At 41.2% G+C, this 18,402-nt stretch overlaps 1 protein-coding gene across 16 annotated transcripts in view; it reads right to left on the bottom strand.

Moving 5' to 3' along the window:
• Positions 1-18,402, bottom strand: part of KIF1B (kinesin family member 1B) — a 74,484-nt gene that overhangs the window by 38,087 nt on the left and 17,995 nt on the right. For 4 of the 16 annotated variants that reach the window (XM_071798599.1, XM_065855232.2, XM_071798604.1 and 1 more), the window contains exons 10-22: positions 18,233-18,250; positions 17,622-17,697; positions 17,244-17,322; positions 16,131-16,273; positions 14,928-14,969; positions 12,382-12,593; positions 11,224-11,303; positions 10,493-10,568; positions 8,175-8,254; positions 7,481-7,587; positions 6,888-6,971; positions 5,222-5,402; positions 4,908-4,980 (exon numbers count right to left, since the gene is read on the bottom strand). In XM_071798599.1, the coding sequence (XP_071654700.1) occupies positions 4,908-4,980; positions 5,222-5,402; positions 6,888-6,971; positions 7,481-7,587; positions 8,175-8,254; positions 10,493-10,568; positions 11,224-11,303; positions 12,382-12,593; positions 14,928-14,969; positions 16,131-16,273; positions 17,244-17,322; positions 17,622-17,697; positions 18,233-18,250 (1,251 nt within the window). The remainder of the gene's footprint in view (positions 1-4,907; positions 4,981-5,221; positions 5,403-6,887; positions 6,972-7,480; positions 7,588-8,174; positions 8,255-10,492; positions 10,569-11,223; positions 11,304-12,381; positions 12,594-14,927; positions 14,970-16,130; positions 16,274-17,243; positions 17,323-17,621; positions 17,698-18,232; positions 18,251-18,402) is intronic. The other 12 variants (XM_071798603.1, XM_071798607.1, XM_065855236.2 and 9 more) reach the window with 5 other exon arrangements.

Here is an 18,402-nt window from a genome sequence, read left to right as displayed (position 1 = left end):
TCTATTTGATATCATTGATTTGTCTTCTTCTCAAACCCTAGGGCCTGGAGCTTCGACACACTTGCTAAGAGTTACGCATGTTTTGCTTCTTCAAGGTTTCCACCCTTCGCTAAATGATTTGTAATGAGCAGTGCTTCAGGTTTCTGTACACTGGGATGTCTGTCCAGGTGTACTGCCAGCAGTTAGGGATATCCATTACTGCTTACTGAAACCGGGAATTCAAGTCAGATCACTTTTCTTTAAAGGATTGTTAATTTAAAACAGCTCTTTAACAAACAAAATGTCCTATATACTATTGTGATCCAAACATCTCCAATAAAACACGGCAGTTGGTCTCTAATGAACCTCTGTCTAATGTCCCTGTTTTTCACATAGAGAATCATAATACATGAGAAATCAGGAACAGTAACAGCCAGTTATTCTAAAACCAAAGGAAACCCAGGTCACTGACTCAGAATCACAGGTTTCTAGACTTAGGACTTCAGGTGGAAGACCACGAAGAATGGGGAATACAATATCATTTGTTTTGGGAATGATGGAAGGGAGTAAAAGAAATACTGTTCTGCCCTATAGTCAACAAGCTCCACAGCCTGATTCACATTATTTGAGGTTTCTGTGACCTTATGTGTTTTTAAATATTGAGGAATAGCACTAGAGAAACAACTCCTAGTTTAGGCCAAAATACAAGCAAAACACTGGTCTGGAAACAGAACAAACTCTTTGTGACTTTATAGGCGACAATATTTGTGGCCTAAAGAAACAGCATCTAACAAACTGCATATTGCAGTGGAAACCAAAGATGCCCTGGAGGAAGACGCTGTACAATCTACGCACTCACGGTTACGTCCAGATTGGCAAAACACAAACTACTCAAACATGAAGTCACAGATTCCATAGGATTATTCTTATAGGTTACAAAATTACCGTATGACTACTTACGGGTAAAGTGTGTCTTGCAGATAAAAAGCTGCCCTCCCTACCTGCTTTGCTTCCCCAGGTGCCCCTCTGTAATAAATCTGAGGCCCTGGATCTTGAAGAGGAGGTAGGTGAGGATGTGGCGCAAGGCCCAGCTACGGGGTCACACAGAAAGAGGCAGTTGACCCCACGCCTCAAGACCACCTCAGATAAGAAAGAAGGGTAACTGTAGTAGGCAATTCCCTTCTGAGAGGGACAGAGGGCCCAATCTGCAGATCATCTCCATCAACTTTGCCAAGTCTTGGGAAACGGGAGAGGTGCTTGAGGACTGGAGGAAAGCAAATATCACTCCAGTCTTCAAAAAGGGCAAGAAGGAGGACCCGGGTACCTATACACTGGTCAGCCTCACCTCCATCCCTGGGAAACTGATGGAACAACTTCTCCTTGGTGCCATCTCAAGGCATATCAGGGAGAAGAGGGTCATTAGGGGCAGTCAACATGGCTTCACCAAGGGGAAGTCGCGTTTGACCAACCTCACTGACTTTTATGAGGACATAACAAGATGGATGGATGATGGTAGAGTGGTGGACGTGATCTGCCTTGACTTGAGTAAGGCATTTGACACAGTCTCCCACAACATCCTCACAGATGAACTGAGGGAGTGCGGTCTGGATGACCGGGTAGTGAGGTGGACTGCGAACTGGCTGAAGGGAAGAAGCCAGAGAGTCGTGGTCAATGGGGCAGAGTCCAGTTGAGGCCTGGATCCAGTGCAGTGCCTCAGGGGGCAGTACTGGGGCCGGTATTATTCAATATATTCATCAATGATTTGGACAAGGGAATAGAGTGCAGTATCAGCAAGTTTGCTGATGACACCAAGCTGGGAGGAGTGGCTGACACTGGAAGCTGTGCTGCCATCCAGAGACCTGGACAGGCTGGAGAGTTGGGTGGGGAAAAATTTAATGAAATATAACAAGGGCAAGTGTAGAGTCTTGAATCTGGGCAGGAACAACCCCAGGTTCCAGTGTAAATTGGGGAATGACCTATTAGAGAACAGTGTAGAGGGAAGGGACCTGAGGGTCCTGGGGAGAGCAGGGTGACCATGAGACAGCACCGGGCCCTTGTGGCCAGGAAGGCCAATGGTACCTGAGGTGGGTTAGAAGGGGGTGGTCAGTAGGTCAGAGAGGTTCTCCTGCCCCTCTACTCTGCCCTGGGGAGACCAAACCTGGAATATTGTGTCCAGTTGTGGCCCCTCAGTTCCAGAAGGACAGGGAACTGCTGGAGAGAGTCCAGCGCAGGGCAACAAAGATGCTGAAGGGAGTGGAGCATCTCCCGTGTGAGGAAAGGCTGAGGGAGCTGGGGCTCTGGAGCTGGAGAAGAGGAGACTGAGGGGTGACCTCATTCATGTTTACAGATATCTAAAGGGGGAGTGTCAGGAGGATGGAGCCAGGCTCTTCTCGGTGACAACCAATGATAGGACAAGGGGTAATGGCTTCAAACTGGAACACAAAAGGTTCCACTTAAATTTGAGAAGAAACTTCTTCCCAGGGAGGGTGGCAGAGCCTGGCCCAGGCTGCCCAGGGAGGCTGTGGAGTCTCCTTCTCTGCAGACATTCAAACCCGCCTGGACACCTTCCTGTGGAACCTCAGCTGGGTGTTCCTGCTCCATGGGGGGATTGCACTGGATGAGCTTTCCAGGTCCCTTCCAATCCCTAACATCCTGTGATTCTGTGATTAACAGACACTGGTCATTGCCCCACATGCACCCAGAGGTTAACCAGACCAATTAACAGAGGTTTATACCCACATGCTAATATCAAGTGGTTACTGCAAAGGGATTATGACCAAGAAAACCAATTTGTAAAACAGAGAGCAATTTTTTCTATTCCCTAGTAATACTATCAAGGCAAATATATATATATATATATATGTATTCTTGTAAATTTGGGGGGATAAAAGCTATTTATCTTTTTTGCACAGTACATCTAACACACATACACCCAAATTGGTTGGAATCTCGGCACAAAACCAAAACAATCTGGTAAACAGGATTAGCCAGCTTCTTATAACCAAGATTAGACTCCAACTTAGAACAAGAATATTTATCTTTCAATATCAATCTCACATAGCAGTACATTAGAGAACCTGATACTGCCACCAGATACCACAGCAATGTAAATACTTTTAACGTTTACAAGCTGAAATGCATTTCCCAATTTCCCAGTTGCTATGCAACTACCATTCCACAAATGCATTAATCCTGCCCAGACCCTGCATACAGCGACACAGAAGCGACAGGATCTGACAAAAAGTTTTGCTGTTCACTGAAATGTTCTCATTAGACATTGTGATAAGCAGGATACTGCTTAACAACCAATGAGCTCATTTGATATGACCCCTTCCAACTAGGAAAGGTGTCCTTCAGGAATTAGATTGGTAACGCAGGATAGTCTTACACCTTTGTCCACTAATTAAAACCAGCAAAACCAAAACAAGCTGAAAGAATTCAACTTTATCATGGTGTTGAACAACCCACTATCTAAAGAATCTTCCCTTAATCTCAAGTATACAGGGAAACAAATTCCCTCCACAACACTTTTAGAAATGCAGCCTTACGTGAAGCAGCTCCCCAGCCAGCCATTTCTTACATGTTTAATTCATACAATAGTTTAGCGTGTGCCTGTCAGCCTAAATTTAAGGGAGTGAATTCCATCACTTGCATCTCCTTTGACACACAGCCAAAACTCGATACTCAAACTATGTTTCTTTTCATATTGAACTGATTTTTGCCATACTACTTCCAGCTACACAATTTTTAACTCTAAAATTGCAGAGATGAAAAGATCAGTCACGTTAACTTCCTTTCTGAACTAAGTCTTGCTTTAGTTCGAAGTCTGCAGCCACTTCTCTCCATCCAAGAAATCAGTCCCTTGTAATGAGATCATTAGAGACGCAGAAGTCTTTTAAGTGTATAATATAAATTTTTTAAAAAATAATGTAGCTTCTACCTATAGAAGCCACAGCACTTTGCTTCATTCTGCTTTTGGGAGAAGGGAAAGACCTTCAAAGTTTAAAACCCAGCATGCATTTAACCCACAGTTCTCAGTGGTCTCAAACTAATAGTACAAACAAATAAATCATTATTTCAAAACTTTTATTTCAATTCAGGCACAACTACATTTGTGTTCTGGCAAGACGACAACCCCAAGTAGTTAAAGCAGAACCAGGAGATTCAGGTTTCTTAAGGAAATCTAAATGTCATTTCAGGCTTGGCCTTGTTTTTGAAATTCACAAGGTGCTTGAAGATTGCGTGCATTTCTATTTGTTATGCGCTTCTGGAGGTATTTGTTGTGAGAAGACAGACTTAATTTATCAGACTTCCTATTGAAGAAGTAGGTGGAATGGTGGAATTCTCATTGTTCTGAATGAATTAACGCTCCCTTTGCCCTCTGCTCCCTGTCGCAGCCCCACCATTGGCATGTGGACCATTGAGACCCTTACAAGGAACTCCATGCAGGGGAGGGAGAAGGGTTAAAACATGCACAATGCAGCAACACTTTGAGACATCATTCAAAAAAATCAACCTAATGAATCAATTTCAAGGAATCTCTTTGGCAGCACAAAATTAGTATGATCTGGTGATCCAAGACAAAAATAGAGGCAAACATCCCAAGAAGTAGCTGTTTAGACTATTGAAAAGAAACTTCAGAAAACACAGGGCATATAAATGCCCTTCTTTCAGGTTAGGTTGCAAGAAATCCAGCCTGTCCCAACAAGAACCAATTAAAGCCACTTCATTGTCAGTTACAATCTCTGAATTAACACTAAGGAGCTCTCTCGTTCTGATAGTAATTCACTGTAGACACCAAGTACTTGAAAGCAAAGGGAGAACTGCATTGTGCAGACAACCCAAGCAAGTTTCCTAAACTTTCAGATAAGCAAGGACAGGAATTATTGTTTGCCAAAGGCATAGTTAATCTAAGTAAGGACACATACCAGCCTTTGCTGCTCCAACAAGAGATCGGCTTCCTCCTTCTCCTTCTTGTACAAAATCTCCATTTCTTGTAATCTGGAGATGAACAAAAGAACACAAGTAGCCAAAGAGGTCATTATTTTCATGTTGGTGTTACTCTACACCTGCAACCCACTGAACAACTGACAAAAGTCATTCCCCTTTGAATCTGTTACTTGTCTATTACAGCACTACAGAAGTGAAACTTCCAAGCTTCAGGTTTTGCATGGACACCACCCAAATAACCTACAGCTGACTCCTCTTTGTTTCAAGTAGAAATTCTGAGTGATTTTGTTACCTTTTCTCCATCTCCTGCTTCATGTCAATGCCCTGCTTCTCCAGAAGCTCCCTCTGAGCAAAGGTCCAGTCAACTGGCTCAGAGGGAGTCTCAGCCGATGGTGTTTTCTCTCTTTCTGCACGCGCTTGCTCTGGATGGTTGAATCTGAAGACATGATTTTTACCCATGATGATACGATTCCCTAAAAACAGGAACAGAATTTAAATCCTTCCTGTAAGGATTCCAAAATCATCACTGAATGATTCACATCGTTTATCCTGTTGGGTAACAGCATAAGAAAAGATCACCCTATAACTTGAATGTATACAGAAATCCTTATCTAGGTGACAAGAAAAAAAGAATGTCTGGTTTGTACAGTGCTCAGAGAGGACAACACCATTCTCAGGGGTCTACTCTAATATCCCAGCAGAGTTGATCAGAAATTAAAGGACATTCCTCTGCTCCAGTGACAGTGCCAAAACACGGGCAAAGCCACTTCAGCAAATCTTCAGCCTGGAAGAGCCTTCAACCCTTCAAACATTGGAATGCATGGTTCTTACTGCTTTTTAAAATGTGATTTACATGTATTGATTCTATTACAGTCCTAATAAGTGGGATTTACAGAAAGATTTTATGGCTTCTTCTACACTAACGTCAAAAGAGATGACAAAATCTAATATTGTTCAGTCTTCCAGCTAAATCCTAGAGACAGCAGATGTCCACCAAGCCTGAGACACGTGCTTGACGGAAGACAGTGAAACAGCCCTGCTCTTCCAGAGAACATATTCGTGTAGTTAAAATTTAAGACAAGCATTCTAGTAAGTAGACCTCCAAAATTGTCATTATCAATATATCACTAAATACAGGCTTTAAAGATGTCGGAAACCATGTCTATATTCTAGTAACTTAATTATCTAGATGCAGAAGAGAAAAATCTCTATTCTTTTTTTAAAAATAATCTGTAAATTATAAAGTCACGGTATTCAATACGAGGTCTATGCAGGCACAGAATCACAAAAACTGTTGTTATTTCATCATCCAGACTTATGCTCTAGTCAGTACACTTAGTTCCATGAAAAGATTTTAGGCTGGGTTTTTTGTTGGTTGGTTGTTGGTTTTTTGGTTTCTTACCAGTGGAAAAATGGGGGGAGGACACAGAAAGCATCAAAGCTTGAAAGACTTAAACCCCACTATTTAGGGAAGTCACTCCCTCCTCTCTAATTCTTCCCCAGATGCATTTCTAAAGGAATGCAGGAAACTGGGTGGGAAATGGAATAAGAGCAAAGAGAAGCTCTTGTACTCCTGCAGAGGGTCAGATCTCCGCTCTGCCAGGAAACTGGGAATTTTCCATCAGCAGTTGGCAGCCTGTCTGCTCTGTCTCACAGAGACTGCCAAGGGCAAGAGGCTTGGGCAGGAACGGATTTGAATAATATCAGGGTAAGCAGAAGGACAAGCAGGATGCTGTGTGGCAGGGAATACTCAAGTGCACTTACAGCTAGTGCAGCAATGGAAGAAAACTGTTGCCAAGAGAAGAATGGTACCAACTTCTGTTTAAAATTACACATCAAAAAGGTAACACTGTTGTCCTCTAACTGCACCCAGCGTGCTCCACATACAATGCAAATGTCACACACAGACAATTCTTAGATGGAGAATCTACAAAAATATCCATTCTGACAGTTCTCACCTGAGCGCAGCTGCACAGGCTGTACAACCCTCTTGCCATTAACGTAGGTTTCTGATCGTTCACAAGGCTCCAAAGTAACAATAACTACGAAGAAAACAACATTTATGAATGAGACTTTAGAGAGCACTGTATAGAAACAGAAGTGTGCAAGCCTACAGGCCCCTCATTTTCTGCCCATCTTTCTACTAACATCTAAAAGAAATACAAGCGGATCACTCCTTGGTACCATGCTGGTTAAAAAAAGCAAGAAAGCCCCAGGAGAAAAATCAATACAACCGACATCACAGTATCACATATCCACATATCACATCTCCATATTGCAGTTGGAAATCATTATTTTTTCTCTTTGAATTTTCTTCTTTATAGTTACGCACGAACAGAACTTAACTCTTACACTGACTGTAGCCTGCAATGTGAAGCTATTATCACTTCAATGTCATTTTCGTCCTTTAGGACTCCAAAAAACGGTCAGTCTAAGTTGATGATTTTCTCGAAGTAAAAGAAGTTTTCACATATCAATATTCCCTGGCCAACTAACAAGTGAGGAGTGAAAGATTCAGGAATACTTTGGCAGGAGAAGTAGGTTTTTTTACCTTCACCATTGTTGTTCCTCTCACTTCGGAAGATACAGTGTTCCTCTTTGATATGAGCCCCGCTCAGTACAATGTCTTGCCTTCGCTCAGCATCAGCTTGGCCAACCCTGGGTCCAACAGAAGATATTTCACGAACAAATCAGACACCTCCTACAACCCTGCGCAGGACAATACTCTACTTGTTTTGGGATAAAATCTGGTTTAAATTCCAAATCTAGCAATTAAATTTAATCTCATATATGTGAATGCAGAACACATTAATTGTGTAGAAGCATGGAGATAACAGTTTATTTAAATAATAAAGTGAGCATATCCATATTCCAGTTGCTTTTATCAATTACTATGCTTTTCAATCCTCCACCTATCAAAATTTCAGAGACAATTTCAGTAAGTTTTATTACTTTTGTTTTCATTTATCTTCCAAGGCATATCATGCTTTCTTTTACCGCCCATGTGTTGTAACGAACTCCTTACACAGCTGAGTGACTGCACATATTACTTTCAAAGCACAAAATCAACTTAAAGGAAAGTGCATTTCTGTATTTTTTTCCTCCTACAGCAATCTCAGGCTTTATTTGTACCTGCAGTTGAATAGCTCAAGGCACAATTATTATTTAAACCCACGGTGTCTCCAGCATAGGGATTTAAGCAAGCAAAGCAGCAGACTTCAGAGCATATTAGCACCAATCCTCACCTAGTAATGCCATCTTTGATGTAGTAAAGTAGACATTCAGACATGAGTGGATCTTCGTTAAGGTTTACAAGATGAGGAGTCTGAAAGAACAAAAAGAAAAGTTAATTAAGAACTGAAGAGCTACTTTCAGGTTTCTTCCCACAGCTGTGTAGGATGTACATTAATCCAGCAGTTTTGCTTTGTGTATTGAGGTTATTCCATAATGCTTTTTTTCCACACATAGTCTCTTGCAGTACTGAAGAGCATCACGCAGTAACAGCAGAAATACAGCTCAAATTGTGTATTTATCTGAAATATCACCCAAAGAAATAAAGGCTTCTGCTGAAAAAAAAAAAGATTCCTTGTAAAGTCTCTGTACACTTTGGTAAGGGAACTCCAACCACAGAGAAGGTTTCTTCAGTAAAATCTTGAAACTGAATCACCTTCGGCTTTTCTTGGGCAGTTCAGGTCAGGGGCTCGCTTGGCAAAGAAAATCTAAAACTACCAACAGTCTCTGATACAAACAACTACAAAGCTCTTCATCTAAAGCTCTTCTAAATTTAAATCCACTACGGTTACTAAACCAACCTTCTTTGGTGAAAAAACCCCATTGGAATCAGCAAACAAGTCACAAGGCCTTGGTGTGAAAATCTGGCCAGTGAGATAGCAGTAAGCACAAGCATAAAAGAAAAGGCAAAAATGGTTAAACAGAATTAAAGATGATAAAAAGAGAAATAAAACTGTTAATAAGCTACTTGTCCCTTTGCTACCCTCAAAATAAATTTAGCAAAAGGAAATTAATTTGGCTCAGATTCCTTGAGAACTTTGCTTCCATCAACTTATTCAAGCTGCAAAAAGTTTACTTAACAGAGATGCTAAAGGCACTCAGTTCACAGAAGCTCAGGAATTACTGGATGTTCACAGTGAAATTTATGTTTGAATTAAGAAGCCAGACAGTCAATTGCCCAATGGGAGACTTAACTATAAAGCGAGAAAAAACAAGGCAACATTTTCATCCCTAAAAATACTGAGGCCTCCTAAAACTGCAGGTAAAGATGTCTCATGCCATGACTGCTGCTCACTGCATCCACATCAACATTTGAAGCTGTATAAAAGGTCGTAAGTCAAGAGAAAACTGGACAGACACCAAATCTCAACTGCTGTAACACTGCTACAGCTTGTACCACTTGGACACTTTGAAAATAACGCGTTTTAGCATCCGAGTTCATTTACTACACTCAAAGTCTGCAGGGGTCTTTCACAGGCAGAGAGCTTTGTAAGAAATAAAGCTCAACAATGTGAAATATGATGCTAGCAAAACTGACTGTTCACTCATTCTGAGATCTGTTATTCATCCAGCCAGTTATGCCTTCAACATTCTCCAGCACAGCACCACCCAGGCGAAGGATTTTCCCTCCTCCCATCTCTGACAACTGCAAAAGCAATTTAATTTCCACAATCCATTTCAAGAAGTTTCCGGCCATCAAAGGCGAAACTGGTAGATACAGCAATGATTGCACAACGTAAGACCTTTTAATTAGTGGACAAAATTCACCTAACAAAGTTAAATTTACAGCTCAGCCGGTAAAAATACAGTGCTGCCCTAGTAGCATATGATTAGGTCTATACTGGTACCTCAGACGTTTTAAATCTTTATAAAAAATCCCTTCAATTTTGCCATCTACATCTTTAAATTTTCACAAGAACAGCTACAGTTACTAGAAGGAGAACTAATGAAATCTGAGTGCAAGGATAGCAAGGAACAGAAGCAACAGGACTAGGTCAACGAGTTTTACTTCTCCTAATAAATCCTATATGGGTAAACATAAATACTATCTATTACCAAAGCAACTACTTAATCAAGCTGGCATTTATACACAAACCTGATCAGCTGAAAATGCACCAAAAGAGTCATCAAAAAGAGATGAGGGCCTCTGAGGGAAAATCTAAAAGGAGATGAGGTTCCATAACATAAGAGAAAGAAATGTAAAGAACACTCAACGAATTAGTGTCTTTACAAACCAGCGGCATTTCCACAGCTCCCTAAAAGCATTAAGTACTGTGTTACATCACTTGTATGAGGAACAGCATCCAAATTCACTATTATGGGCAAAATAACCCTTAGATGTTGAGTGTTTTGAGGGATTCTAACACTAAAGCTATTTCCAACAAGATATTGTAAAAGGAAGTTACTACTCAGAGTTCAAACCTCACTTATGTTCTTCTGTGTCCTACATGAATACAAGCCCTCCTGTCCATGGCAGCTCCCTCACCACCCTCTCTTCCCAGATTGATCAGGCTTTTGGAGACACGATGTGATAGTTACAAATTTTCTCTACCTTTTTAGGTGAGAAGACTCCCAGTGTTCCTCCATCTTCCCGAATGGCAACTCCCATTTCTGCTAACAACGCCTCCCTGGGAGAGAAAAGCAAGATATTGACCATATTTAGACTTCTTAAACAAAATAAGGTCTAATGAAAGCCATGTAATGAAATACATGAGACTTTAAACCTGATCCACTGATGGTACAGCCAGGACTGTCACTACCTCATAACACAACAGGGCAAGTTTCTAAACTTATTCCCAGAAGTTACAGGCCAGCAGAACAGCACCCACTTTCCGACAATTATTAAGCATCTGTCTTGTTGTTCTAAGACACAATCAAACCACTGCTGGAAAGCTGGAGCTGTTCTGTAATTTCAGATGCTCTGGTACTAAACCCAAACTTTTCTCCTTAACTTCAGGGCCAGAATTTCTGGAATGTAAGAGAATGGTGGAAATTAAGAAGGAGAGAAGGTTTCCATCCTGTTTCACAGCTGAAGTCAATGTAGCAGCTCAGGATATTACCTGAGTTACACTGGTAAACACTTTAACTGTAGGAGATGCAGGAAGGAATAAAGCTTTCTCTCAACACTGCCCCTGCTGTTAGATGTAACACAAGGGTCAGCAGAACTATCAAGCAGCAATATTCTGCTGTTCCACTGCTTTTAAACAGAGTAACATTCTCCATTTTCCACACTTCTCCATTTTCTAGAGACCATCTACATCTACAGCACTTCTGATTCCTGACCTTTCCATCCTAATGGCTTCCGTTTTCCTCAGCTTCTCCTCCCATGTTTCATTCAGCTCTGCAATGATCTTCTCAGATTCCTGTGTGAAAATCCCAGAAGCTGTTAAACAATTATTCTCAAAGTTCTTTGTATAATACACAGAGCAATTAAAGTTTATGCTCAGTTCTAGACCTCTAATTTTTCTTATAAAAAGTACTCTCAGCACTTTGAAACTCTAAGTTGTCTTTCTTCATTTTTAAAAGTGTAAACAGCATTGAAGGCAAGCTGAGAAGAAAAGACAAGTTCATATTTAACCACAATCAGACTAGTTTGAACCACCTCCACTATTTTGCCTTTTTTCTTTAGATTTACAGACATCGTTCAGTAACTGGATGCCAAGAAACTGCAGAGACCACACCGTTATTCCCATGGCAACAGCGGGTTTCTAATAGGAAAGGGATCTGCAGTGTGTGTTCCAGCCCACTCCGATCCCCGCGGCAGTGCCTCATGGACAAGACATGAGAACGAAGCCCAGATCCAACACAGCCAGCTCTCCCCACTCATCCACCCGTGGAGACTGGGGGGGCTTTCATAAAAATTAAGAAATACTTTGCTGTAATGCACTTTTGATGCGGTTCAGTTCTATGCAGAATTGGGACAAGGCCGCTATTGTCTGGATGAAGCATGCTATTCTGTGTGCCTCACATTTTAATCTGTGGGGGCTGGGCGAATACAACAGTGGCAGGATTATTCTTCCTCCTTTTTTCAACTTGGGAGTAATTTGGTTTTCTGAAGCCCAGTGCATTTCCTAGCCAGACTTTGTCCACACTAGTGCTGACCAGGCCTCCTGAAGTCTACACTTAAGATCAAATTTTCCATAATTACCACTGCATTAGAGGACCTGTAAACATGAATCAAGATTTTCATTTATAATTTCGCTGTAGCTCCGGGCTACAATTAAACCTAAATAATCCTAACAGGGAAGGCGGTCCATGAACCCAGCTTCTGGCCCACCGCAGTTAAGTGCCCTTTTTAAGGTGCAAGTGGGTTTCACACAACTTCCTACAGAAACAGCAGCATACTGGATATATTGTGAAGGAAAATTCTCCCAGATTCACTCCTATTTAGCCTTGGAAAAGACCAAAATAACAGCATCCTTAACCTAGAGCGATTCCTACCTTCAAACGTTCAATCGCCTCTTCTCCTCCAGGTGTGGACATGATTCTTTCCTGTATACTGGACACAGATGTTAAGCCCACCTGACTACTGAGAGAGCAGGAGGATGGAGATGCAGTGAGGGACCCCATGGAGGCTGTGGAAAAATTGCCAGGACGTTGATTCTCGGAGGCTAGCAAGTATCTATGTTTATTGTTCTGAAAATCTTTCAAATCTGGGAGAAAGACACACAGACAGAGGGAAAGCAGAAAGGTGGGAAAAAGGAAAATAGGAAGAGGGAAGGAAGAGGGAAAGGGAAAGGAAGGAAATACCAGTGTAAGAGGAAAGCATTTAAGCAGCAACAAGACAAGTTTTGTAATTTTTAGATGGCAGTTCTGTTCAGTCTTTTAATATTAAAAGTATCCAAAACAATAATTCAATTCAGACCCTGAGGATTACTAGTAAGGACTGTATCATAAACCCTTCTGATCAAAAAAGCTTGAAAACAATAAATTACACATGTGCTAAAAAATAAACCATCCACTTCCTAACTGAACACTAAACTGAGCACCATGGAGCTCAGGCCAGGAGCAGATTCAGCTCCTCATGAGACTATTGACATTTTGGGTTGAAGTCTGAACAGACACCAACCCCTTAAACTTGGCAAAACATCGTCTCCCAGACTCCTTTAGTTAAAAGGATGGTTAGGTACATCTTTATCGCAGCAGTGGCTCTGCTGCCAAACCACCCAGACCGCAAGGACAAAGAACTCTCTTTAAATTGTCACGGGAGAGCACGTAAATCACCCGTCAGTCCATGACAGGGACAACATGAATTCACAGTAATTATGTTACCTCTTGACCCTCCTCACCTAAAAAAGGGGGTATCTAAGATAGCTGATCGGTGAGCTACCTGATAAGGCTCTCACATTACAGAGGCTCCTTTAAAGCTTTCTGGTCTTAGTTTAGATGAGGAAGGCCTTAAAACCCCTACAAAGGCCTGAAAGATGCCTCCTTGAAAGACAGAAAACAAGGAAAAGGTGCATGAATGATTTCAGAATGAGTATCAAAAGGCAATTTATTTTAATCTTACTTAGCTTCTCAGATATGTCTATAAACCATATCCTCAGAATAATCACACACCAAAAAAAAACTGACATGGAAATAGCAGGCTAAGAAATAGCTCAGTTTTAATAGTTTTGATTGTTTGCATTCTATTTCAAAAACAAATCCTTTAAAATAAGCATCTTTTGGAAAGAAACAGATCAAGTCAGACCTTGCAAGTTATAAACAAGGGCTTCACACTTCCAAAAATGGATGCTCGCCCAGACATTGCATAAATTTCCATGTCCTCCTACATCTCCTCTACTCTTACCCTGAACAATTCTGCTATTGTCAGCCTCATGCCCTAGTTCACTCCACATTCAACCTGCTGTTTCAGCCTCATGACACTGCTGATTGCATCGAGTCAGTTTGAAAACCACCATCTGCAAATCCAGGAAGCAGGGGTGGGAGTTTGCCAGAAGAAAAGCAGGTTAAGGGAAGGGAACGGCGTGGGGACGAGGGAAGCAGGCATGGCAGAGCAGGGAGGATGAAGCCTCAAAGGCCCACAGACACATGCACCCCTGGAGATAAAGGAAGTGGCACTTGCAATTAGTTTTCGCGGCTGCTGTGACCACAGAGAACCAAACCCTGGACATCATGCACGCTGCTCCTGGAGGCTGCAGCTTTCACACGCTGACATACGCACACGCTGGAAGCAGCATCGGAATGTAAAACAAGGCCAGGATGAGTCTTTACACCACCAGTAGCTTTAGTTGTAGGAAATTTCAGACAGATCTCTTCCAGTTTATAGTGTTTGAGGGAGGGTGAAGAAGACTGACTGAAAGTGTTTAAAAATCTACAAACCCAAAATTTACAGAGAATGGGTTTCTCTTGCAGCGGCCTACATTTATTTCCCTTTCATAGAAGCAAACACTAGAACAGAAATAAAACACTATTTGCTGACTCTTTTAACCCTATTAAGTTAATCATTTGCAACCAAGTATTTGAGCTCAAAGAGACCTTTATTATTCCAACTTTTTTTTTTTTCTTTAAAAGAGACTATAGAAAATAAATCTCTGCCTCCAGGAAGGACTGATAACATTCATCTTGAGTTAATCAATTGACACACCTAAACCAAATAGGTGGAAAAGGGATACTAAAAGGCCAAGAAGCTAGGTGAGCACAAACTGTTTCAACTGAGGAACTTAAGATTTGAGAAAAAGATTTTTCTAGTTCAAATCTAAACTGTTGGCGGTCATGAAAACTGACTAAAGAATTACCACTTTCCCTTCTATATGCTGGCAGAAACGAAGTAATGAATGTGTTGCACTTTAAACTCTGCGTTTTTTTTCTGACAGTCGACTCAATCTAAGAAACGCTGGTTAAGCTGCTTTCCCTGACACCGCCTTGCATTCCACAGCGAGCGTTCTGTCTGGGATTTCCCTGTGAGAAATGCTGGCATGCAAAGCTCAGTTCAAAGCTGACCCAGAGAAAGCAGGTTAAAAAGAGAACCACACAATACACACATTTGCCTCCACTTCCAGAGTATTCATCTCCCATTGGATCAACTGAAAAGGGAAAAGCAGGAGGGAAAATACAAGAAGGATCAAAATTGAAGGTTCACCAGTGACATAGGAAGGGAAGAGAATACTATTTTATGTTTAAAGAAACAAAACACAATTGTCAGTAACGTTATTTTTTTCAGTTTTGATTTAGAACCAGAAAACGCTGACTGTGCCAAACATGAAAACACCTGCATTTCATTGTCTTCTGGCCCCATGCTCTTGAAAACAAGCAAATGAAGAGGTAAATACATGTTACACATCTTTAAGCAGTCTGTGACTAAGTCAGGACTTGTGCTTCACAGGTAAATAAGCTCTGACAAATCAGAAACTGGTGCAACATTTACTTTTTTGTTTTTAAGTCAAAGACTCTTTTAATCCACTGGAATACATTCTGTGTTTTTATGGGCATCTCCACCAGGAATTAAATCATTGTTCGTATTACACAAGAATGTGGCAGCTAGAATTTTTATTTGCCTTGTTTGGAATGAGGACAAGGAAATAATTGAAGCACAAGTGTGTTCTGGTGCTTTAAGAGGTTGCTGGCAAAGCAAACCAGTACAATTACTGCTCTGCCAACCTTACTCAAAATCTCGCCCCAGAAGAATTCATTACTTATTCACAATCAGCTGTTTCATAGCTGGTTATTTTGAGATGACAAATGGTTTGTCACTCAGGACACTGTTTAACAGGAATTAGCCATTGTTTTCTTTTCTGAGCAGGGATGGCACTGAAGCCAGGTATCAACTAATAACCTTAGCCCTTTAAAAAGGAAGATGCTTGTTTTCCCAGTACAAATTAAGTTTCTGTATCTCAGCTATCCTCCTTTTCTTCGCAGCCAGACACAAAGCCCTCCATAACTCACCAGGGCAACTCCTCAATGTGTAAAGTTCTATTACACAAAATCATTTCTATAGTAACAAGAAACTCAATGTCCGTGTTTTTCCTTTAGAGTTTGAAGGGTAGCCTGTCAATGCTACAGACAATCCTAGGGTAGGTTGTTTAAAAACAGATGAGGTTGCCACTTCTAAAACCATTTTTGAAATTTAATATCAGGACCCACACCGAACTCCCACGTTTTAGATCCCTTCCTCTCGCATGCCCAGCTCTCCCTCCTCCACAAGAGAGACCAACCTGAAGCTGGTAAGGTCTGTGTCATCCACTTACTGTCAATAATATCTCCCAGCCCTTGGGCACGCAGGAGATCCTTAAGCCTCGTCACCTCCTCCTTCAGCTCACGCACCAGCTTGGCATTGGGATCTTCATTTATAACAGCATTGCATTTAATCTGTTTTGCACGATCAGCATATCTGAAACCAGATCAAACCAACGAATATGTGAGTGCTCATCTGCAACACAGGAATGCAGTAATATAGGAGACATCTAGCTTGCAGCTGTATGTTAGAAGAGAACCCTGGATTACATTCAGTCATGTATTTGAATGTATATTTAATACAAGGTATTGCTGCAAAAAAGACACGTCGTATTAAAGATGAATTCACAGAATCCCAGAATGTCAGGGGTTGGAAGGGACCTGGAAAGCTCATCCAGTGCAATCCCCCCATGGAGCAGGAACACCCAGCTGAGGTTCCACAGGAAGGGGTCCAGGCGGGTTTGAATGTCTGCAGAGAAGGAGACTCCACAACCTCCCTGGGCAGGTCTCTGGATGGCAGCACAGCCTCTGGCGTGTCAGCCACTCCTCCCAGCTTGGTGTCATGAGCAAACTTGCTGATACTGCACTCTATTCCCTCGTCCAAATCATTGATGAATATATTGAATAATACCGGCCCCAGTACTGACCCCTGAGGCACTGCACTGGATCCAGGCCTCAACTGGACTCCGTCCCATTGACCATCACTCTCTGGTTTCTTCCCTTCAGCCAGTTCACAGTCCAGTTACCAGTATATGCAACAGGCAAGTTTTTTTTTTACTTATTTCTTGTTCACCCATGAAGTCTGCAGGCTAAACAAGCCAAACGTCCACTTTATTCAGTACTTTGAAGCCTCAGCTTGACTACTATGCTCAATTTTAGGGAAAGACCATACGAACACAAGAAGGTGAGTTTGATTTTTCAAGTTAAGAGTAGCCAATAAATCCCTAGCTCCCTATTCACACACAATACACTGGTTTTCCTTTTTCAGGGTAATTCAGTTCTTGCCAGTACTAAGTCTTCTTCCCTACAGATTTTCTCAAATTATAATAACCCAAAGGTTTGAGGGATAGCATGTGGCCATTAGAACTAACAGCTACCCATGCGCATCTCAGATAAAAAGAAAGTACCTTAAAGTGCTCAAAGTTTCATCGTAATTAATGTCTGCCGGACTCAAAGCAGCAACCATCGCAGTTCTGGAGTTACCACCTACAATGAACAGGCATGATTTTCAATGAAACTGCAGTGCACAATCTAGGCACTAATACCTACTAAATATCAGTATTTGCAATTAATTACACAATTCAACTATATTCTACATAACTAAGGAACATACAAAAATCATAGGAAAGAGTTGTAACTTAAACAAAAGGTGGAACTATATGATTCTAATTTGACTACTGAAAATATTTAACCTCATACTTGATAAAAATTCAAATTGAGTTAAAAGCAGTTAGAAAATGTAGTGAGAGTTTCTTTCCATGGTGGCACAGGCCAATCAGTCATACCCAGATTTTCCCGAAGAAGCCACGTTAGCACAGAATCCCTGTACGGTATAAAGTCCGTCTTCTTCTTTTTTTTACTCTACAAAGAAAGAACATGCTACTGAAAACCAGACACTGGATATAAAATCAATAGTTAAGACAATAAAATCAGAACATAGGTATTAAAAGAACCGTGACAGTACATACACGTGCTCTCTAAACAGTAGGGTGGCCCATCCTCAGTCATACAAGCGATTACTGAGTTTGGTATGGGATCACATGCAACGTATTCAGACATCTAAACAAATTATAATAAGCAGTCCAGAAAATTGCCTTGACACGCTACACTCAGAAAGGTTTTTCAGTGTACGAAGAATATCTTCCTGACATTTAAATTCCAAGAGAATTTAAGCACTAAACCTGCAAACTGTCTACTTTCATTAATTTATCCTCAACCTTAGAGCATTTTTAGATTCTAGTACTGGTAATTCTCAGGCTTCATGACTATAATTTATAGTCACAGGAACTTCTCCAAGACCTGACAGAAAAGACCCTTGCTCTTGGATTCCAAGGTGAAAAGAATATCTTACAATCAGCAAAAAAGACAACAGCCAGCACTACTCAGAGCATCATACCTTGTTGGTGCAATTATCCTAAGTCGAAAGCATTAAAGAAAGAGGAAGAAGATACAAGATGAGCTTCTTAACAGAGCTTTATAGATAAATTTCCATGTTACCTATCAAAATACACAGAGCTAATTTGGCAGAGAATGTTGGGCCAAGAACAGCGAATGATTCTGCTGCAC

The sequence above is a fragment of the Patagioenas fasciata genome, chromosome 23, assembly GCF_037038585.1.
Source record: "Patagioenas fasciata isolate bPatFas1 chromosome 23, bPatFas1.hap1, whole genome shotgun sequence".
In the NCBI taxonomy this organism is placed as follows: Eukaryota; Metazoa; Chordata; class Aves; order Columbiformes; family Columbidae; genus Patagioenas; species Patagioenas fasciata.
This window is presented reverse-complemented; position numbering and strand designations above follow the sequence as displayed.